Source organism: Myxocyprinus asiaticus, chromosome 1 (genome assembly GCF_019703515.2).
Source record: "Myxocyprinus asiaticus isolate MX2 ecotype Aquarium Trade chromosome 1, UBuf_Myxa_2, whole genome shotgun sequence".
NCBI classification, from domain to species: domain Eukaryota; kingdom Metazoa; phylum Chordata; class Actinopteri; order Cypriniformes; family Catostomidae; genus Myxocyprinus; species Myxocyprinus asiaticus.
The window spans coordinates 58957725-58981918 of record NC_059344.1 but is presented as its reverse complement, the minus strand read 5'-3'; the positions used below and the strand labels follow the sequence as shown (position 1 = coordinate 58981918).

General features: G+C 40.7%; 1 protein-coding gene across 1 annotated transcript in view; it reads left to right on the top strand.

Annotated features, from left to right (window-relative positions):
• The window catches only part of LOC127417151 (copine-7-like), an 88715-nt gene that overhangs the window by 10742 nt on the left and 53779 nt on the right, over nt 1-24194 (top strand). The window contains exons 3-5 of the mRNA XM_051657313.1: nt 11970-12152; nt 13017-13091; nt 18557-18631. Coding sequence (XP_051513273.1) covers nt 11970-12152; nt 13017-13091; nt 18557-18631 — 333 coding nt within the window. The remainder of the gene's footprint in view (nt 1-11969; nt 12153-13016; nt 13092-18556; nt 18632-24194) is intronic.

The window sequence follows — 24194 nt, the reverse complement described above, 5'->3', positions numbered from 1 at the left end:
GCTAAGAAAATCATCCAATTTATCACCACATTTGCCTAATTTTAGAAACATTCTGTGCCAAAGTCAGTGCAAAATGTATATGCAGTTCTGTTTCCTGTCATTGCTACAGTATTAGTCTACAGTTTCACATGCCTGCCAAGCAAATTCAGTGATCCTGGCATGCATATCTTGCAAAATAGACTCATTTTGCTTAAAGGAGACAAAACAATTATAAGCTAGCCCGTTTCACATTGCTGGAACATTATGAAACATATACCATTCCATTCCAATTCCCAATGTTATCCCCATCAGATCCCATGATTTCTTGATTATACTGTATGTAGCACGTTACATTGATCCATGATCATATTTTCAGAACAACCAGAATAAGATGTAAAAGGTTAAGCTTTAATGTCCTCATAAAAAAAGTGATGGTATGAATCTTCACAGCGTGAGACGCTCTGAGCGAGTTCTGCTCTACAATCGTTGAACATTCAAAGCAACAGATATGCCAGCCCTTGCCCTTTTAACAAAGATGTCTTCTGAACACATTAGGCTTTGAAATAATGGGATGCTTATGATCAAACATCAAGCTGTTTGTTAAAAGCCTATCAAATATCTGAATTGTAGATCTTCCAAAAGCAGTCCACAGCACAAAAAGACTGATATGGAATTAGATAGCATGTTCACTCAGAAATGAGAATTTCATCGTTATCGCATCCTCATGTTGTTCCAAAACTGTATGGCTTTCTTTCTTCTGTAAAACACAAAAGGAGACATTAGAATGTTAGCCTTAGTCACTATTCACTTTTATTGCATGGAAAAAGATTCCTAGACATTGCTGTATGGCTGAAATTGTGTTCTGAGTGGTTATATGGCATTGCTACTATATGTGCCAGCGAGGGTATTGCAGGTGCTTGTTAGAGTGTTACTAGGTGGTTGCTAAGGTGATGATCTGTTTGGTTGCTAGGTAGTTACTTACTATCCCAAGTCAATAGAGCCCACCTATGATATTCTTTTCTAATAATAAGTTGTAATAATAGTATAAGATGGCAAAATCAGAAGAAATCGTTCAAGTTGGCTCGTACAAAAACGTTAGATTTTTTCTCCCACAGAAAAACAAACCAATGAACTTTGTTAATTTTCTTTCTAATTTAACCCAAACCATAAAGTCTAACCCTAAATCCATAACCTAAACTACTGTATGATTTTAATTTGAAAAATAACTTTTCTGTAGCACTGAAGAAAGAAAACATCAGAGTTTGGAACGAGACAAGAGAAGCATATTACAGTTATTGACACACATCAGTCATTTGTATTGCATAAATAGGTATTGAATGAGTAACCAAATTTGTGCACTGACATTTCCTTTCTTAAATAAAAGTGTTAAATAAGAGGCTAAATTTGATGGCTGTATCATAACAATTTGAAATTCTGATTGTTGACTGGTTGGTATATGGAAATAAAAATTTTACCTTTTTGTACGAGCCAAGTTGTACAATATATTATGATTCTGCCATCTCTTATGAATTATTACAAGTTGTCATGAGACTATGTTGCAATTGACTGTGATGGTATGGATTTTTGCATCCAATTTGCATCCATCTACAGTATTGTTTGCTGCTCTGTTGTTCTTGAAACATTAGGAACTACTATCTGCTCATGCAGCACAATGGGGAAGTACCATTGTTATGCATAGGCATGTGATGGTATTCGGTAATACGGTATATCACGGTAATAACCATGCACGATATTGTTATCGTGGGCACTTCAAAATACTGTAAATAATTCCAGATAACCTTTTAGCCAAATTGTTTAGATTTTTCTGATCGCACAGTAGTTTTTTCCTTCAATAAATCAAGATCCACAACACTGCATGTATGCGGCATGAATGACACATGTGCACTCTGATGTAAACAAATCAAACATGTTCATGCGCATCTGTTGGAAAATTAGCCCATGCAATTCAGCGAGATAAAGGTAAGTTGTGATAGTTCTGCTCATTTGTCCAAACTGTTTTTGAAAACTGAGAGACAATACTTTAAGAGACGACTAGCTAAGTGACCATTAAGATGACAAAAAAGTGAACTGTTGTTGCCATTTGCAGATAATGTGAAGCATTCTTTCAAGTGGCTGAAGAGTAGTTAGTATTTGTCATGTAATTCAATATCGTGATAATACTATATATCGTGATAAATGCTTCAGCAATTATCGTGATGTGAAAATTGTATACCGTCACATACATAGTCATGCAAATCATGAGCTTAAGTAAGTGGGAGATAAGGCTGCTCATAACTCTCTGTCTCCCTTTCTTTCCCTCTCTCTCTCTCAAGGTGAATGTTACATAGTATGTGTAAATATAACCTAATATTCTATTGGCACTGAGATCCTCATGAACTTGCAGCATGTAATCTCTCTACAATACCCTTAGGCTACAAACATCAGCTTATTCCTGTCACTGCTGCTCTTACACTACTCAAACAAGCCCAGTATCTTAAAACAGCCTTGGCAGATGGCAAAGAGACACATATTGGCTCATTTAGCAGCCCCTTTACTGCTTGGTATAACTCACTGTAATATTTTCCATATTGACTATGAGATATTGTCTTAGCCTCAAAAGTCTTTTCTTTCACAATGTGTGCATTGGTCCTACCCTCTATATTTGAGAGCTTCTTTCATTGTGCCAATTCTGCCGAATTTCGGTTTTGTTCAGATTTATTTATTCAGTGCACTGTAATGGAATTTTCCTGCATGAAGCTTAATATGGTGATAAGTCTAAACCATCAGTGAGCAAACAGTGGCAAGGGATAAAACCTCAGACGAGAAATTCATTCAAAGGTACGCAGCGTGTAACCTCATCTCACCTGTTGACTTGAGTAAATACAAGTGACTGGAGGGATGACAAAATCATTATCCCAATTCACTAAAACTCTTAGGGAGGTCCATAAGAATGAATTGTGAAAGTTAATTTACACCTGCTGTCTGCACAGTTTTATCGCCCTGGCTGGCACATGCTGCAGTTGGTCATCATCACTCAGCGACACAGTGGGAGTCAGACATTAGGCAAGATCGGAGATGGATCTGGTAGGCTCTGGTAACCTCAGGATATAATCCCGAGGTTTAGACAGGGAAAGAAATATAATAAACTTAGCGTAGATGCCATTCACTTTTGTTCATTAGCACAGCCATTAACTAGGAAAATAAAAAATGCCACTCCATGTCAAAAAGGTTGCTGACCCCTAGTCTATGGTGTCAAATGCAGCACTAAGATCTAAGAGCACTAGAAGAGAAATGCAGCCGTGATCAGATGATAAGAGCAAGTCATTTGTAACTCTGATTAGTCCAGTCTCTGTACAGTGATGGGGCCTAAATCCTGACTGAAATGCTTAATATATACCATTTCTCTGTAAAAATGAACATAGTTGGGAGGACACTACATTTTCTAGCATTTTCGACATAAATGAGAGATTTGAAATCGGTCTATAACTAGCCAATTCTCCTGGATCAAGCTGAAGTTTCTTTATAAGCGGTTTGATAACTCCCAGTTTACAGTTTCTTGGGACATGCCCTAAGGATAATGAGTTAATAATATTAAGAAGAGGTTCTGAGATTACAGGAAACACCTCTTTTAAGTGTTTAGTCTGTATTGGGTCTAACATTCATGTTGTTGATTTTGATGTTTTGATAAATTTTGTTAGCTAACCTGACCTAAGGCGAAGGATTGAAGTTGCTCGTAGGGAATAATTCTAGTCTTCTGGGGTTAGCTAACCTGACCTAAAACAGCGAAGGATTGAAGTTGCTCGTAGGGAATAATTCTAGTGTTCTGGGGTGCTGTGGCGGATGGATGCGTAATTCCAATTTTGTTTCTGATGATTTCGATTTTATCAGAAAAGAAATGAACAAAGTCATTACTACTATATGTTAGCAAAATATTTGATGGGAAATGAAGGAACTAGGCAGAATGGGATTGATGTCAGGGTACTGGAACATTCAATAACAATCTGCCGATTTCCCATGTGATCATGCTGAAGTTATATAGAAAATAGGTGTGTTCATGCTAAAAAGAATGACAATGACTTTCAGAGCTGATTGCCTCTGTTTGTAATGGATTGCGGATGGTTAGTGAATTAGATGCAGATTTTTATGCTGCAATACTGAGCACAAAAGAGTCACTCTTTAGTGATTCGCCCCTCTGTGTCATAGTTATCCAGTCTAGCTCTATACCTTTGAGTGCAATTTAAGCTGTGTATATGAGTTGACTTGGCCAAATGCATGGCTTAACAGAAGAGTTTAGAACCTAGACTTCAATATTTGGAGCATTTCTGATTTCTGTATCAGGTATGGCCATTCCATTCCATGTTCTATGGAACAGCCCATAGAAAATGGTTTGCCACCAGCAGATGTACTTGGAATTGATAAGAAGCCTGCTTCCATGTGATTGTAGGAGCTATGGGAGGCAATCGGGTGTTTGGAGTGATAACAAAACTCAAGTTGCAGTGTTTAGAACCCATAGGGATTCAGAAATCATTCGGCCAGCAAAGTATTTGCTACAGCAATCCAGTCTAGAGTTTATTGCATGTAATAGTTTCTCAATATCATTGCCTACATCTTAGATGCTCCTAAACGGGAATATTTGCAATATTCCTGCAGAACCCATGATAACAGCTACATTATTGACCTCCTTGTAGTGATCTAGTGCTCGAAAATATCTTTCCATTCCCTCTATAGGTGAATCTCACGAAAACATGTCCAGGTAATATTTAATCTTAAATTATAATGATAAAATTATAAATGATTATAAAAAAATCAAAATCAAAAATAAGAAAATTATTTTCATGACAATTTGGCACATTACCTTCCCTCCACCCCCAAACTCCCACCTCCAAAATTTCATTACCGTAAAGTGTCCGAATATTTTAATTTTGAGTTTTATTTGTTTGTATTTTGCCATTATTTTCAATGGTGATTCTCATTACTGTAGCACAATTAATGTTCACAGTATTAAAGTAAATACTTTACTTTTTTTATTTAATTTATTATTATTGCATACATGTAAAATCCACTACAACAAATACACCCATGTTGTATAAATCTGAATCATATATTGATTTTTCACTTTTTAATAATGAGAATTAGATTTTTTGTATTACGATTATGAGAATTTAAGGGAAAATGTGCTGAATTGTCATCCTGAAAAATCCTAATTGTCCTTAAATGGGTTTCATTTTTGTTAAGATGATTAGAATTTATAATTTCTTTCTTTTGTGAAATATAACCTGGGCATTTCTGGTCAGGTTTCATAAGATTCACCCTTATACCAGTTCCTTTAGATTGATTTGACTACTTGCTATAAGAGTGCTTTGTGTTAGAGTTCAACTCAGTTCAAGGGCACACATAGTACATAGTAGATAGGAGGACTGCATATTTTATTCGTAAAGTTGAATGTAATTGCTGAGACAGATTCTGGTAAGATGTGGGCTGATGGAGGAGGGTCATTCATTGCTTGATATGTGCTATACAAACACATTGGAAGTTTGACACTGTTAATCTGATTCAGTGAGAGTAAGATTGATTACCTCACATGCTGCATGTAAATAGTTACGTTTCCCCACTTATGTGACTGTAACAAATTACCTTTTTTAGAAAAGCTCCAGGCAGTGACACCCCATCCCTTTTCCACTCACAAACTGGTGTCACAATGGATGGTCTTAAGGCCAACCCAGTCTTCTGCCACCACATTTCAATATCAGTTTAACTAACTAAAAGTAGCAACATTACTAACTTTACATTTTCAGTAGCCTTACATATATATGTAGCTCAGCTTTTTTTACAATAATGAAACAAGAAGCAGCTGTCGTTTATCACTATGCTTTTGACTTAGTTATATACTGCATATACAGTATTAGGGGTGTAAAAAATATTGTATCGTATTGTATCATATGATACAACACTCACTATACAATAGCATATGTATCGTATGATACATAAACAAACACATTATAGTGTAATTCAGACCAATCAGTGCAATACTGAGAGCTGCGGAAGAGTGTCCTCCCGTGAGAGGCGGCGCTGTGTGCTCACAGGAAAACAGAGCAACACACTTTACAATGCATAGTTGGGATGGGTGACACCACTTATTTTCTTTTCGATCCGATACCAATAATTTCAAGTCCTATATCTTCAAGACCGATACCAATACAATACTTCTTTAAACTGATTTTTTTTGGTGATTTCTTGGGATAAAATGGATAATTTAAAATATTATTTTTAGTCATAATTCTTCATTTATTTATTTTTTACATTTGTGAGCCTAAACAGAAAATTATTAGACTTCTGTTTTGTTTACCCTTACAAAAATTAACCATGGTTTCACTACAGTAATATAGTTTAACCATGGTATTTAGTTACAGCATAGTTACCACACAATTAACCATGGTTACTACTACAATATTACTGTAGTAAAGCCATCATTTCAGTAAAAAAACAAACAAAAAAACAAAACAAAAAAACATGGTTACTTCTACAATATTACTGTAGTAAAGCCATGGTTTCAGTCCAAAAAATAAATCAAAAAAATAAACATGGTTACTACTACAATATTACTGTAGTAAAGCCATGGTTTCAGTCCAAAAAAATAAAAAAAAAATAAAAAACTTGTTACTTCTACAATATTACTGTAGTATAGCCACGATTTCAGTCCAAAAAAAAAAAAAAAACATAACATGGTTACTTCTACAATATTACTGTAGTAAAGCCATGGTTTCAGTCCAAAAAAAAAAACTAAAAAAAACCTAAAAACATGGTTACTACAATATTACTGTTGTAAAACCATGGTTAACTATTTTGTTTAATTACTTATTAACAACAATTACACACAAACTCATTATAAGAAATGTCACCTTTAGATACAGTACTGTGCAAAAGTCTTAGGCACATAAGATGCTTCACAAAAACATTTGTCTTAAGATGGTTATTTATATTTTCAGCTTTAGTGTGTAAGTAGGAAATATACATTTTAGACTCCCAAACATTTATTTTGCAAATAGAATAGAATAGAATAGAAGAACAGGGAGCCCTGCAACAGATGGCATGGTCCTCACAAAGCCCCCCACTGAATATTGAGTCAGTCTGGGATTACAAGAAGAGACAGAAGCAATTGAGAAAGCCTAAATAGATAGAAGAACTGTGGTGAATTCTCCAAGAAGCTTGGAACATCCTATCTCCCAACAACCAAGAAAAGTTGTATCCAGGTGTACATAGGAGAATTGGTGCTGTTTTAAAGGCAAAGGTGGTTACACCAAATATTGATTTAGCTTTTTTTTTTTTTAATATATTTACTGGACTTTGTATGACGTTAATTGATAAATGAAAACTATATATGGCATTATTTTTGAAGACATCCTCACTATGCAAAATTTTGCTAAAAAAGTGCCTAAAACTTTTGCAGAGTACTGTATGTTGTTATTTTAGCGTGAATTTACTCCAGAAGCTGTATCTCTGATTTTCTATCATTACCTCTACAAGGCACTGAACCCTTTTGTTTGAACGAGCTTTGTGACGGCACAAGCGCTTGTCTGCTTGTGTCTTTCAGCATGCATGTTAAGATTAGCGGAAGAAGAATTAGTTCCCATCCTGCACAAGTATTTGCTAATACAGGTGCATCTCAATAAATTAGAATGTCGTGGAAAAGTTCATTTATTTCAGTAATTCAACTCAAATTGTGAAACTCGCGTATTAAATAAATTCAGTGCACACAGACTGTAGTAGTTTAAGTCTTTGGTTCTTTTAATTGTGATGATTTTGGCTCACATTTAACAAAAACCCACCAATTCACTATCTCAAAAAATTAGAATATGGTGACATGCCAATCAGCTAATCAACTCAAAACAACTGCAAAAGTTTCCTGAGCCTTCAAAATGGTCTCTCAGTTTGGTTCACTAGGCTACACAATCATGGGGAAGACTGCTGATCTGACAGTTGTCCAGAAGACAATCATTGACACCCTTCACAAGGAGGGTAAGCCACAAACATTCATTGCCAAAAGAAGCTGGCTGTTCACAGAGTGCTGTATCCAAGCATGTTAACAGAAAGTTGAGTGGAAGGAAAAAGTGTGGAAGAAAAAGATGCACAACCAACCGAGAGAACCGCAGCCTTATGATTGTCAAGCAAAATCGATCCAAGAATTTGGGTGAACTTCACAAGGAATGGACTGAGGCTGGTGTCAAGGCATCAAGAGCCACCACACAAAGACGTGTCAAGGAATTTGGCTACAGTTGTCGTATTCCTCTTGTTAAGCCACTCCTGAACCACAGACAACGTCAGAGGCGTCTTACCTGGGCTAAGGAGAAGAAGAACTGGACTGTTGCCCAGTGTTCCAAAGTCCTCTTTTCAGATGAGAGTAAGTTTTGTATTTCATTTGGAAACCAAGGTCCTAGAGTCTGGAGGAAGGGTGGAGAAGCTCATAGCCCAAGTTGCTTGAAGTCCAGTGTTAAGTTTCCACAGTCTGTGATGATTTGGGGTGAAATGTCATCTGCTGGTGTTGGTCCATTGTGTTTTTTGAAAACCAAAGTCACTGCACCCGTTTACCAAGAAATTTTGGAGCACTTCATGCTTCCTTCTGCTGACCAGCTTTTAAAAGATGCTGATTTCATTTTCCAGCAGGATTTGGCACCTGCCCAAACTGCCAAAAGCACCAAAAGTTGGTTAAATGACCATGGTGTTGGTGTGCTTGACTGGCCAGCAAACTCACCAGACCTGAACCCCATAGAGAATCTATGGGGTATTGTCAAGAGGAAAATGAGAAACAAGAGACCAAAAAATGCAAATGAGCTGAAGGCCACTGTCAAAGAAACCTGGGCTTCTATACCACCTCAGCAGTGCCACAAACTGATCACCTCCATGCCATGCTGAATTGAGGTAGTAATTAAAGCAAAAGGAGCCCCTACCAAGTATTGAGTACATATACAGTAAATGAACATACTTTCCAGAAGGCCAACAATTCACTAAAAATGTTTTTTTTTATTGGTCTTATGATGTATTCTAATTTTTTGAGAGAGTGAATTGGTGGGTTTTTGTTAAATGTGAGCCAAAATCATCACAATTAAAAGAACCAAAGACTTAAACTACTTCAGTCTGTGTGCATTGAATTTATTTAATACACGAGTTTCACAATTTGAGTTGAATTACTAAAATAAATGAACTTTTCCATGACATTCTAATTTATTGAGATGCACCTGTATAGCCTAATCCTTTTTATTTCACTTTGAAGCTTATGATTATTGTTCATGTTCATGGTAACAGAATAATAATATCCCTAGTTTAAAAAAAAGAAGTTAGAAGCGATATTTTTGTGTGAGGATTGATATTTTTGATACAACAGCAGTAACAGAAGGATCGATACTTGAGGATCGATCCGCCCATCCCTAGTACATAGGTGAGAAGATCGATGGCAAACGGCAAGTAGATTGTACTGTAGCGGTACAGCTTGTCGAATTTGCCAAACAACGGTGTCATGTCCTGGTGCTACAGTACATCAAACATTTATTTATCCCGACATCACCGCGCAAATCGGTTGATTTGTGAGGCAGAAACAGCAGCAGTAAGTTTAACAGCTGCCTCTCCCAGCCGACACTGAGCGTGACATGCACAGCAAGACGCTCATAAGTTATGAGACACAACTATCAAAAAACAGCTTATAAAAAAACACACACAAAAAAACAATGTAAGAAACCCGCGATTACATGAGACTTATAATTATCTGCTTTTGACTTCAAAATGTAAACAGCTTTGAGAACAACACTTGCGCACATATTATAAGCCGGTAATAATGGCGGTAAAGTTTACATGCAAAATGAAAAAAAAAAGTACGTGTGCTGATAGATTTTTGCTTAAGCCACTAAATAATATTGATTATGTACATATATCGTAAAACCAGAGGTCAGGTTCCTCTCAAGTTTTTTTTTCACCACTAAATAACATTGAAAGGAGTTTTTTCCTTGCTACAGTCACTTCATTTCAAACAACAAGGCATGATTTTCTGTAAAGCTGCTTTGAAACTATGTGTACTGTGAAAAGTGATATACAAATATAAATGACTAGAGTGTATACAAACTTATTTTCTCAAGAAAAACACGAAAATTTTGAGTTCATATTAGTTTTTCTCAATAATCAAATAAAATAAATGCAGTGCTTTTAAAAATACTTAGAGCTCTGCTTTTTGTTGCTAAAGTCAGGCACTTTTGTGTCATTTATGATTTAAAAGACATTTATGTCAAATACTTGAATAAGTTTGAGTGAAACATGTATGGGTGCTCGTATCGTATCGTATCGTATCGTATCGTGAGGCTATGCATCATATTGTATCGTGAAATTTGTGCATCGTTAAAATACATATTATTATACAGGGCCGTCGATAAGGGGTGACAACTAGACATTTTGTCCCGGGTCAGGGCTTGAGGGGAGCCCACTGAAAGGCTGTTACATATAGTAGAGAACATTTAAACGCGTTCAGCGGGAGACGTGGATATAAACACGGAGACAGTGCACAACAGTGAACGCAAAAGCCGTCAAGGTAGCACATGGATGGAATAACTGTCCTCCCCCTCCTCTATATACTGTATATATATATATAGCGGCAAAATCCACCTGTTGAATTTTGTTGATCGAAAATGTACATGCATAGCACATTCCGATACTTTTACTACAATTGAGAGGAATCAACCAACCAATACAATTTTAAATCAACAAAAAAACTCCTAACCCTAACCGACTTTAATTTTAAAGTCTTCTGAAGCTGTTTAGTTTTGTTTGCGTGAGGAATCTCGACTTCAAATCTAATGTTTTCGATTAAGTAATCAGTAATGTAATTTTATTACAATTTTAGAGAATTAATTAATAATTTGTATTGAATTACCTTTAATTAACTTACCCAACATTGTTCAAATTTGGTGATTTTACAATATGTGCAACAACTTCTCCAGTAACACACACTAGAAGCACTGACCACCCCAAACAGCACACAAACTAGATTTGTTCTTGCGTGTATCATCAAAAACGGCAGATTTGAAAGTGAAAGAGCCACAGTTCAACTTTGCTAGACTAGGCAAGGTACACTAGGCAAGATCAGATAAGAGGCGTTTTGTAGGCTATGCATATACAGCGTAAATTCGAAATATAAATCACACAGTGAACGAAAACGTGATGTTGCTCTATAGATATGCAGTGGCAAAAGATAGGTTTGCAAGGGCTGAATACTAAGACCAATTATCGACTTCTCTCTTTTATGAACTTTTATTCTTTGTCTTGCAGCCTTGGCTTGGTTAATTTGAAAGCAAAGCACAGACGATCCAATGTTTGTCTCTTGCAATGCTTATTGTACTGTAATTTTCAGATTGCATCTCTGAACATAATGATTTCTCTAATATCTTAGAATACATCTCAGATAATGATGCATTAACCCCTACAGCTAATTGCCTTTTTTAATATTAATTCAGAAACGATTGTATTTGTTCTTTTTTTGACATGCACCACTGAACAATAGAAAAGCAGGGGGAGGTGAAGAGAGAGACAGCTGATGAATGAGAAATGAGAACAATTGCGTTTTGGATGAAAGAAAGGCCATGGTCGTCACAGCTGCATATGTGGAACTGTTCAACAATCAGACTCATGAGGCCTTCTTTCTCTCTGTCTTCTGTTCTTTGACTTCATCCTGTAACAAATAAACTGCACAGACGGTAATCTGACTGTTGAGAATTAAGAGAGTAATGAAGAGAAGCCAGATGCCTATGGAGTGAACCAATATTCTCTGTTTTCAGCAGCTGGAATTGTAGCATACCACAAAGCTTAGGGTCCCGCCCACAAGTGGTGATGTCATGTACACGCATTTGTAGTGGGGTTGAAATAAGCCCTTTTCACAGAGTTCGATGATGTTTATAGGTTTGTTTTTTTTTTTTGTAATTGAGTAACTGTTTATCTGTCTTTCTGTAATTTAGTTGGACCGTACTGAAGTGATCAAGAGTAACCTGAATCCAGTCTTCGCTAAAGTCTTAATGCTGGACTATTACTTTGAGGAAGTACAGAAACTGCGCTTTGAAGTCTACGACATTCATGGAACTCACAGTATTGGAACTCGCGATGATGATTTCTTGGGTGGTGTAGAATGCACGCTTGGACAGGTAATGTCAACATTTCTGTAAATTTCATTTAATATTGCTAAAATACTACAGTACACAACTTTCAACTATTTATCAGTTATTTAAATTTCTCTATTCTTTTTCTTCATTTTCTTTAACCAAAATTCTCTGCAATGAATTCATCTTGAACTTCTTAATTTACAGACTCCATCCATACTTTGTTTTATAAATAGTTTCATCCTTTGGTGTGCTATCTAGTTTTGGTTTTTAAGAACTTTTTGTGAAATTTAAGATCAAGTTTTGAAAATCTCTCACTGATTTGCATTGCTTTTATGTTTCCCTTGTAACCAACCACAATGAAGTCATTATAATATTTGCATACTGAATTGCAATTGGCCGTCTTTTTTCTTTTTTCTTTGCGTACTAAGTTGTGATTGTTTTTTTCTTTCTCAAATCTTTTTAACTATCTATAGCTACAATAACCATCTATGACAACAGCAAAGCGGTTCAGATGCAGCATTTTTATTATGTACGCAGAACCAAAGCCTAAAACCTAAGGTCAAGTCCACACATATACTGTATGTTTTCGGTTGAAAACTCTTTGTGGTTCTTATGTGGTTCTGGAGAGCATTTTTTAAAGTCTCTGTTTTTCAATGGAGGAAAACGCCATTCCAGTGTGGATGAGAGTCGTAAACGCAGCAAAATCAATGCGTTTTCAGCTGAAAGCATATTAGTGTGGACGTGTACATGGCCTAAGTTTACCCAAAACTTTAACGCTTCCTTGCAAGCGTTATTTGTTTTCCTCCAGAAAATGCAAATCTAGTTTTAAGTATTATATTTCAATTCAGTTTTGTTAATGATTTTGGCATTTTTAATATTCCTAAAACATTTTGATCTGTTCTACAGATAGTGGCCCAAAAAAAGATGGTGAAACCTCTTATGCTGAAATATGGAAAATATTCTGGAAAATCAACAATTACAGTGAGTCAAAACAGTCTTGTTGACACACAGATAATTCATATTTAATTGCCTTTCTCCACATTTGCATGTTCACTGAAAGAGGAAAAGTTTTCTGATATATTTTTGTTGATAGTTTAATACAGCTCTACACAATTGCAACATCAACAACATAATTTTAGCACTGGTTAGAAATGTCAACAAAATAATTAATTTAGATTACTGTGGACAGGGTCTCAGGATATTGTCACTAATGAATGAGGAGGAGGCTGCAAAACCAAAACAGACAATATACATTTATTGTATAGCGCATTTCACAATACACATTGTTCCAATCAGCTTTGCAAAGAATAGTGACTTGCAAGCCAAAGGCGACAGTGGCTATGAAAAACGTCCTCATCTACTTAAAATTTGTTTAAGTTGATGAGGAAGAAACATTGAGAGGAATCAAGATTCAGCTTGGGAAACCCACCTGGAATATATTTAAACAAAATATATAAAGCATACAAACCTACATACAGTACATACAGTAAATGAATATATACATATGCATATATACATACTGTATGCAAATGCAAATTTGACCTGATGTAATCCAGCACACATAGTATTAATGATAAAATTGACAAATGTATTGTTTAATTCAATATAATAATATAAACACTGTTTGGTTTGTAATTGATGTGTATACGAACCTGTGTGTTCAATTTGACAAAATCAATAATTATTTTAGAGTCAATATTAGAAGCGTAAGTACAGGTCGGTTTTTGGCACTCACGCCACCCCATCACAAGCACAATTTTGTATACTATAAAATATTACTGAGAACGTCCTTGTTGCTTTCGTAACCTCCGTTCCCTGATGGAGGGAACGAGACGTTGTGTCGATGTAGTGACACTAGGGGTCACTCTTGGGAGCCCCAAACACCTCTGCTTTTTTGAAAAAAGCCAATGAGAATTGGCGAGTGGAATTTGCATGCCACTCCCCCGGACATACGGGTATAAAAGGAGCTGGTATGCAACCACTCATTCAGGTTTTGTGCTGAGGAGCCGAGACTAGGTCCCGGCCATTTCAGCGGGTAGTTCAGCATTGTGGCAAGAGGGACACAACATCTCGTTCCCTCCATCAGGGAATGGAGGTTATGAAAGTAACCAGGACGTTCCCTGTCTGTCACTCACTCGACGTTGTGTCAATGTAGTGACACTAGGGGTCCCTATACAAAACGCCACAACTAGCTGAACTGTGTTGCGTGAACTGGCGGTGTGTGACGGGCAGACTGCTGTGTGCCTCGTAGCCAGCACACCAGGCTGTCACGTAACCTTCCCCAGCTTATGAGCGTCGAACGGTCCATCAGGAACAAGTCGACTGCCCAACTATAGGGACAGGCTAGCCCAGCCAAGGCCTCTTTTCCCTCTTTTTTCTCCCCAAAAAGAGTCGAATTTGTTAACTGACTGGGAGCCATAAGTGTCTGTGTCAGGGGGTGTCCCTCCCAAGGGGAAGACACCGCAGAGACCACACCCCGCCCAAAAAGGGGGAGGGATTTTGAGTGGGATACGTCACATGGTCTTACCGAGTCTTGTCGGAAGTATGTCATGTGGAGAGGTCCTGCGGAAGGTCCTACCCAAAGGGGGAGGAGTTTCTACAAAGCATGGCGACCGGGGGCAGAGGGGCCTCTGCCCAAGGAAGATGCAGTTTGCCGTCAGGGAAACAATTTTACGGAAGATATCACATGGGGTCGCCTTCGGGGAACCAGCACATGTGGAGCACCTACCTCAGTACAGGGGCTCATTAGCGCAAGAGCCTGATATGCCATCGTGATGGCGTCGATGATCCAGTGGGCGATCCTCTGTTTGGAAACAGCGCTTCCTTTCCACTGTCCACCAAAACAAACAAAGAGCTGCTCGGAGCTTCTAAGGCTCTGCGTGCGATCCAAATAGATGCGTAAAGCTCGCACCAGACACAGCAACGCCAAGGCTGGGTCTGCCTCCTCCTGGGGCAGCGCTTGCAGGTTCACCACCTGATCCCTAAAAGGAGTCATGGGAACCTTGGGCACATAGCCCGGCCAGGGTCTCAGGATCACGTGAGAGTAACCCAGAACGAACTCCACGCACGATTCGTTTACAGAGAATGCCTGCAGGTCCCCTATCCTTTTGAAGGAAGTGAGCGCATTCAGGAGGGCAGTCTTAAGCTCAGCTGACTCCAAGGGCTCAAAGGGAGCTCCCTGTAGACCCCGAAGGACTACAGAGGGGTCCCATGAGGGGACGAGGCACGGTCTGGAGGGATTCAACCTCCTAGCACCTCTCAGGAACCTGATGATCAAGTCGTGCTTCCCCAAATACTTACCATCTATTGCATCGTGATGCACCAAAATAGCAGCTACATACACCTTCAGGGTGGAGGGGGACAGCCGCCCCTGTGACCTGGGGGAAACGCGTATTTGTGTAGTCCAGGGGGCCAGCTGTGTGCCAGCACATCTATACTGAGGGGTGCCTTGGTCAGGGCGTACCAGAGCGAGCAGTGAGAGGATTCCCGGGAAGCAAACAGGTCTACCTGTGCTCGACCGAATTTACTCTAAATCAGATGGACCACCTGAGGGTGGAGTTTCCACTCTCCCCTGAGGGTAACCTGACGTGACAGTGCATCTGCTGTGGTGTTGAGGTCACCCGGGATGTGAGTGGCTCGTAGCGACTTGAGGTGCTGCTGACTCCAGAGGAGGAGACGGCAGGCGAGTTGTGACATGCAATGCGAGCGTAGACCGCTTTGGCAGTTGATGTATGCTACCGATGCTGTGTTGTCCGTCCGGACCAACACGTGCTTGCCCTGGATCAACAGCCGAAACCTCCGCAGGGCGAGCAGTACTGCCAACAACTCTAGGCAGTTGATGTGCTAACGCAGCCGTGGGCGGTGCCCCGAGCCCAGGAACCAATCGTCGAGCCGCGAGGGTTCAGAGGAGAGTGGAGGGTTCCACTCAAGCCCGACGCTCGCGGACGCCCGGGAAAGCATGTCCGTCATTTCTGCGTCGGCCTGGGACTGGGCGACCACTCCCGAAGGAGGAAGCCCAGTTGAAGCCTCTGTGTCCGACTGGACGAGCCCGCTCTCCGATGCTGCACTCGATAACTCGTCTTCTTCCCGGGCTCCGAACGAGATGTCGAACTCGCCCTGAGATGAGCCGGCGATCTCGTCTGAGCGCCCGACCGGAGCAAGCAAGCATGCTGGGGAATGGGAGGTCCGAGGTTTTTTTTGAGTGCCACCGAAATACCAAAACCTGCCTACATGCCTGGTTGGACATGTTATAAAATGAGTGCTTTTCTTCTATTACTTCTGGAATGAAATGTTAGTCCAACAATATTTCTCAATACAATTGGGTGAAACTCTTAGTGCATGGGATGACAGCTAGTTAGAGACAATTAATGGGGGTTTAATATCTCTATAACACCAGCGCACTGAAAAGTAATCAGATTTCAGGAATAAGGTGTAACCTGAGTAAAGGACCTAATTTTGGCAGTAGAAATACAACTCAATGTTTGGGTTGCAACTCGGGAAGTTGACCTCCAACTTTAATTCTACTATCAGCTGGACAAAGTATCATGTTACACAGTTACACCATATCTGCAAACATGGTGTAAAATAATGTAGGAAATCCATATCAATATGTGAAAATAGTATTTGGGATACAATATTACAGCTAGTTTCACCTCAATTCAAACAAGCTACACACACACACAGAATGTACATTTAAGAAAGTGATGCCCCACGCTATTTCGGTGTGTTTCTATTGCAGGCAGGCAGGGTTCATTTGTAAGACAAAACGTAATACCACATCCTTATCATAGGTGTTGATTGATCCTGATGACACTGTAGACTAATGGTCTTTTCATGTTTAAACATTCACAGAAATTACTTAGATTTTTTCTGGACCTCCTCTTTGGATTACACTCTCGTATTGAATTTATTTATTTTTTTTAATGCTGACAAAATAAAATTTTGACATGAGGTGAGACAAAATGGGATGATTTCAGCTATTTTCAGCTCCTTTTCTGACAAACAAACTTATAGAAGTCAAGGATAACTCCTTACTCCATACAGTATTTGGCCCTCAGAGTTTACAATTAAATTCAATTAAGCTGTAAAATACTTGCAGAACAGCAATCAAGTAGTTTATAACTTTTACACTCAAGACTGTTGTTTGAACATCTGTCTATCTTTAATTTATCTTTTTGTTTTTCTCCTTTTTTAGTGAAGGGGGAAAAGGGGAAAATAAACAGATAGCAAACATAAAGAAAAGGAAAGTTAGGCCAGACAAAGCTTGACAAAGTGGATGGATTTTAAGGGATGGTGGAATGGATGGATGTATGGATGTATGGATGGATGGATAGATGTAGGGCTGGGCGATATGATGATATATATCGTGGTGATGATAAAAAGTGTCAACTGTTAGAGATTTTGCTCTATCGTGTATATCGCGATATGTAAATATCCATGTGCACAGCTCGTGCGTATCCATCATTGGCCATACTTCACGTGAGACTGAAACCAGGTTTGAGCGGGGAATGAGCTGCGGCTGGTAAAATCTGCACATGCTGGTGTAGTGGCAGATTCACAAAAGAAATTATGCAGATCAGGCAACGGCACAAACGCGCCCACAAACTCGTTGCTGATTCTTTACCATTCTGATTTTGCGGGCCGATTGTGAGCGCTCTATAGTGCAGGATGCAGCAGTCCACCGTGATCTGACACACTCTGCTGGGACAGCGTCACTTGATCCAGACACCTGAATCATCTCTTTAACATTTCGAGGTTCGCTTGACTACACCGCACATCTGTACTTCTCCATCATTTGATGAATTACTGCTGATATGATCAATAGAAAAGTTAAGAAAATGGAGGGGAGCTTGTTGTAAAAACAGGTGCGACATCTGTGGTGTAGGTTCACAAAAACCAACACAGATTAAAAAAATTTGTTCTGCAAACTGTGTCGCGTGACGATAATCGCTTGTGGTAATACAGTCTGTTTTACCACCTCAAAATGAAGCACGCTAAAGAATATTATGAAAGCCAAAAGATGCGCTCTGCATTAATTACTTTTTGTTTTTTGTTTCAAGAAGTAGATAGATAGATAGATAGATTGGATGGATGGATGGATGGATAGATGGATGGATGGACACAATGGCAAAACTGGTTGTCCAATTTGTTCTAAATGATATGGTGATGGATGGGTAGGATTGATTGATGGATGGATGGATGGATGCTATGGGAAACTGTTGGTCCAATTAGTTAGTAAAGATATAACACATTTAATCAGAACAGGCTGAAGGTCTGTGTCTAATTTGGTGGATGTAACTTTAAAACTGTAGGTGGAGTTACAATCATTTTGCTGTTGGGGTAGGGATTTAGAAAAAGAAAACACCTAATCCTAAATGTGAGCAACAATAGTTTGTTTGCTATGTGAAGCCAACATACAGTAACACATCTCTCTCTAATGTTCCAAGATTCATGCTGAAGAGATTTCTGGGAACAATGGCTATGTGGAGCTTTCCTTCCGTGCCAAAAAGTTGGATGATAAGGTAAGAGGTGGTGTTTTTCTATCCTCATTGAAATATCAGGTTGTCAAGCATCAGTGTGTTTTAGCATTAATGTATGATTAGTGACAGAAAGTTATTTTTTTGTTTTGTCACCTTCGACTTGCTCACTGGGTTTCTAAATACAATTATTATTTAATTACTTATTTTTAAACACAATTCACAATCGTATTTATCAAACCACACAATGATGACTCTAAGACATTATAGATATTACAGTTTCATTTTCTGTTAATGCATGATTTTCTGTAAAGCTGCTTTGAAACGATGTGTGTTGTGAAAGGCGCTATACAAATAAAAATGACTTGACTTGTTTGTGATGCATAATTGTGAAGATTATTGCCACTTTGAAATGGATAATTGCAACTTCCAAGAAACCTTTTAACTGAGCTTCAGAAGGCTTGGGACTTTTTCCTTTAATGTTCTGGATTCTCTATTTCAGCCCTTTTAAGAGCCATTAGGGCTATTGCCGCTTCATAAAATCCCTCTGTCCCTTTTTTTTTTTTTGGCTCCATCATAATGAAACACTATTCATTCAGCTGAGGATTCCTAGTGAGAATGGGAAGCTCTCTGGATAGTGAGGACTAACAGAGCTAAAGGCAGTGACGAGAGCTGTGGGAGTGTAGGGTGGCTGGCTCACTTTCTGTGTGCAAACAGCCTCTCCCACATAGCGTGGCCCACAGCGCAGCTCTCTGGGTGCCCTGTAGTTCTGCAGGTGTCTTCACTTCCCCGCTACGCTGCTGCACAGTACACAAACGCCTCTGCATCCCTCGTCCTACTCTCTACACTCATCTCATCCAGTTCTCCTACTCTTTCCTCTCCTCCGTGTGTGCCTTTCTCCCTCTACTGCTTTGCCTGAGGCAACATTTGTGCTAAGCAGTTATCCGCGAAACACAGCTTTTTTTATTCATTCCACATGCCTTTTTATCTGACATTCATGAATGCATACATCTCAAGTAATGAGGGGAAACAGAAAATCAATGTCTGTGACTTGTTCACTCAAGCTTCACAACTCTACAGTAGGTGGCAAAATCAATATATCATCCATTTCTCTTCATAAAGTCAGGCAGAGATGCCATTTGGCAAATGTACAGTTACTGAGAGCACAGGATGTCTCATTGACTTATACAGTAAGCCAAAAGCTCCCACGTAAACCATTAAGAGACTGTGAATTTGCCAAGTAGAGCATGTTGCAAGATCAGTGTCTTTTGTTAGTTCTGAAACAACATTCCTGTCACACAAAGAAAGTCCAAAATCTTACCATAAATTACCCTGAGGCTGGTAAGAACAGTGTTGTGAAGAAGCTTATGCGAAGAAAGTGAGTATTCAGCTGTGTACCAAAGTTCAAGTTTGGTGAACCTGCGAATTCAGATAGCCAGAGAATGTTTGACCAATAGAGAATATAAATGTCACACACTGACCTCAATTCAAAGAATATATATTTCAAATCTATGCAGTTGTGGAAAAGTGGAGTAGCTGGTATATTTTAACCAGTGGGGAAGTAGCTGGGGAAGCTAGTTTGAAACTGTTTCTAGACTACAGTCAAGCTACACTTTTAACAAAATGTAGTTAGCTACAACACAGTTACTAACAAAACGTAGCTATAATTACACTTGAGATATTTAAAGAAAATATTTGTAAAGATATAATGATCACGCTCTGTCTACACCGGGCGAGTGTCTACCCTGAAGCAGACGCTCTAAACCGTTTAAGCTGGTTGTACACTAGCAGACTCAGAACAACTCGAATTGGGTGGAGGGTGTCACACTTAATGACTGTTTTCACTAATCTTGCCCTTCTAGTCGGTGAGCCTGTCACATTTACCAATTAAAAACAGAGTACACTTAATGACTGCCTTTGACTTTGTTCTGTGCCTTATCACTGCAGCAGTTGTATAAATATTAATTACAACCTGGCTACTCATAATCGTTATTGTACATTTAAATGCTTCCTTATCATGTACATTGAGTTCAGCAGCGATCTCCTACCGCTTTTTTTTCTTTTAATGGTCTGTCATGATATGATATATGAGATATGTCATATTAACAGACGTGCTGACTCCAAAGAGCAGTAAACATTTCCTCCAAATGCACTGTCCATGAGCACTTTCCAGATGCCATGCTTTTTCTGCTGAAAAAAATGGCTTCCGTCGTCCATAAAAAACAAAACAAACACTTTATACATGAACTGCACTCATTGGTCATTGCCTTGGTGGCGTGTTCCTGCCCCACCCACAACCAGTGATAATTTCAAGCAGGCCGGATGTGTATTTTCAGTGTTTCAAGGCATTAACTCAGCTGGGAGTCCAGACAGTCAAGTGATTAACACCTCCCGCTGTGAGGTGCTAATGGGTGCTCTGTCTCCCTCTGCCTGGCCAGTGATTATGTTAATGAAGCTAACACCAGAAAATCATTGGAAAAATCAGCTAGTGTAGAGCCAGCTTAATTTGTCTTCTTGGCAGGAGCAGCGTGTGCAGCGCAAAATGGAAATGGACATCCGTTTACTGTCGGAATGACGTCACAGCAGATGATTCCAGTGTAGACAGCTTCATTGATTATAATAGGATCTATTTGCTTTTGACATGACGTGACAGAGTGTCAGATGATATCATTTTTTATTATTGATTTAATGAAATAATATCACTTGATTGTTATATATCTAATTAGGGTAACAGTACACAATTAGACTGACAACATAAAATTTAACATATACATTTATACTAAAAACTAATAAAACGTCATGGTTACTTGTGTAACCTCCATTCCCTGATGGAGGGAATGAGAAGTTGTGTCGATGTAGTGACACTAGGGGTCACTCTTGGGAGCCCGAGACACCTCTGGTCTTTGATAAAAGGCCAATGAAAATTGGCGAGTGGTATTTGCATGCCACTCCCCCAGACATATGGGTATAAAAGGAGCTGGTATGCAACCACTCATTCAGGTTTTATGCTGAGGAGCCGATATAAGGTCCGGCCATTTCAGCAGGTAGTTCAGCGTTGTGGCAGGAGGGACACAACGTCTCGTTCCCTCCATCAGGGAACGGAGGTTACACAAGTAACCATGACGTTCCCTATCTGCCACTCACTCGACGTTGTGTCGATGTAGTGACACTAGGGGTCCCTATACGAAACGCCACAATTGACTGAACTGTGTTACGTGAACTGGCAGTGTGTGGTGGGCAGACCACTGTGTGCCTCATAGCCAGCACACCAGATCGACACGTAACCTCCCCCAACATAGTTATGAGTGTCGAACGGCCTTTTTTGGGGACAAGTCGACTACCCAAGAGATAGAGACAGGCTTAACCTAGTCGTGGCCTCTTTTACCCTTCTCTTTCTTCCACTCCCTAAAAAAGAAGGGGGATTATCCGACTGGGCCACCAGGTCTAGTCGGGGGGTGTCCCTCCAAAGGGGAAGACACAGCGGAGACCACACCTCGCCCAAAGTGAGGGGGGGGATATTTAAGTGGAAGGATACGTCACATGGTCTTTCCAACCATGTGGAGAGTCTTCAAGGTAGATCCTGCCCAATGGGGGAGGAGTTACTACAAACATGGAGACTGGGGCAAAGGGCTCTGCCCAAGGAAGACGCAGTTTGCCAAGAGGGAAACGAATTAGCAAAAGACATATCGCATGGGGTTAGCCTTACAGGAAACCCCCACATGCGGAGCACCTACCCCAGAACAGGACTCTTAGTTAGCACGTGTACTGGGCCGGCAGCGAATCTCTCCGAAAACTCGACTGCTACAGGGCTCGGAGGAAGTCAACCAGGGAACAAACTTGTGAACACTACTGGGAATTAATGGCGCACGTCTTCAGCTCAAAAGGAGGTGGAAGGCGCTATGTGCAAGCGATACTCTCGGCCAGCTATCCCGGGCTTATCCGCTTGTGTTGCATGCCACTACCTGGGACGAAACCGGTTCCACCCGGAGGCAGTAGAACCTTGCAAAGGTGTTGGGTGTTGCCCAGCCCGCTGCTCTGCAAATGTCTGTTAGAGAGGAACCTCTGGCCAGGGCCCAGGAAGCCACTACACCCCTGGTAGAATGGGCTCGTAGCCCTACCGGGGGCGGTATGTCCTGGGCGAGATATGCCATAGTTATGGCATCAATGAGCCAGTGGGTGATCCACTGCTTGGAGACAGCGCTTCCTTTCCACTGTGCACAAAAGCATACAAAGAGCTGCTCAGAGATTCTAAAGCTCTGCATGCGATCCAAATAGATGCGTAAAGCGCGCACCGGACACAGCAATGACAGGGCTGGGTCTTCCTCCTCCTGGGGCAGCGCTTGCAGGTTCACCACCTGGTCCCTAAAAGAGGTGGTGGGAACCTTGGGCACATAGCCCGGTCAGGGTCTCAGGACCACGTGAGAGTAACCCGGACCGAACTCCGGGCACGTTTCGCTGACAGAGAACGCTTGCAGGTCTCCTACCCTCTTGAAAGAGAGTGCCTTAAGCTTGGCTGACTGCAAAGGCTCAAAGGGGGCTCTCTGTAGACCCTGAAGAACTACAGAGAGGTCCCATGAGGGAACGAGGCACGGTCTGGAGGGATTCAGCCTCCTGGTGCCTCTTAGGAACCTGATGATCAGGTCTTGCTCCCCTAAGGACTTACTGTCGACTGCGTCATGGTGTGTTGCTATGGCGGCAACGTACACCTTCGAGGTGGAAGGGGACAGCCTCCCTTCCAACCTCTCCTGCAGGAAGGAAAGCACTGATCCGACTGCGCATCTCTGGGGGTCTTCACGTCGGGAAGAACATCACTTAGCAAACAGACGCCACTTAAAGGCATACAGGCACCTCGTAGGGGGGGCCCTAGCCTGAGTAATCATGTCTACCACCGCAGGTGCCAGAGGGTGCCCCGTCCCTGAGAAAGACGGTCCTTCCTCAGGGGAATTCGCCAGGGGGGAGCTGTCACGAGGAGCGTGAGGTCCGAGAACCACGTCTGGGTGGGCCAGTAGGGTGCTACCAGGATGACCTACTCCTCATCCTCCCTGACCTTGCACAGGGTCTGTGCAAGCAGGCTCACTGGGGGAAACGCATATTTGTGTAGGCCAGGGGGCCAGCTGTGTGCCAGCGTGTCTATGCCGAGGGGAGCCTCGATGAGGGCGTACCAGAGCGGGCAGTGGGAGGATTCTTGGGAGGCGAACAGGTCCACCTGTGCCCGTCTGAATTGACTCCAAATCAGCTGGACCACCTGAGGGTGGAGTCTCCACTCTCCTCTGAGGGTAACCTGCCATGACAGTGCATCCGCTGTAGTGTTGAGGTTGCCCAGGATGTGAGTGGCTTGCAGTGACTTGAAGTGCTGCTGACTCCAGAGGAGGAGACGGTGGGCGAGTTGTGACATACAACGAGAGTGCAGACTGCCTTGGCGGTTGACATATGCTACCATTGCCCTGTTGTCTGTCCGAACTAACACGTGCTTGCCCTGGATCAACGGCCGGAACCTCCGCAGGGTGAGCAGAATTGCCAACAACTTGAGGCAGTTGATGTGCCAATGCAGTCGTGGACCCGTCCAGAGGCCAGCGGCTGCTTGCCCGTTGCAAACAGCACCCCAGCC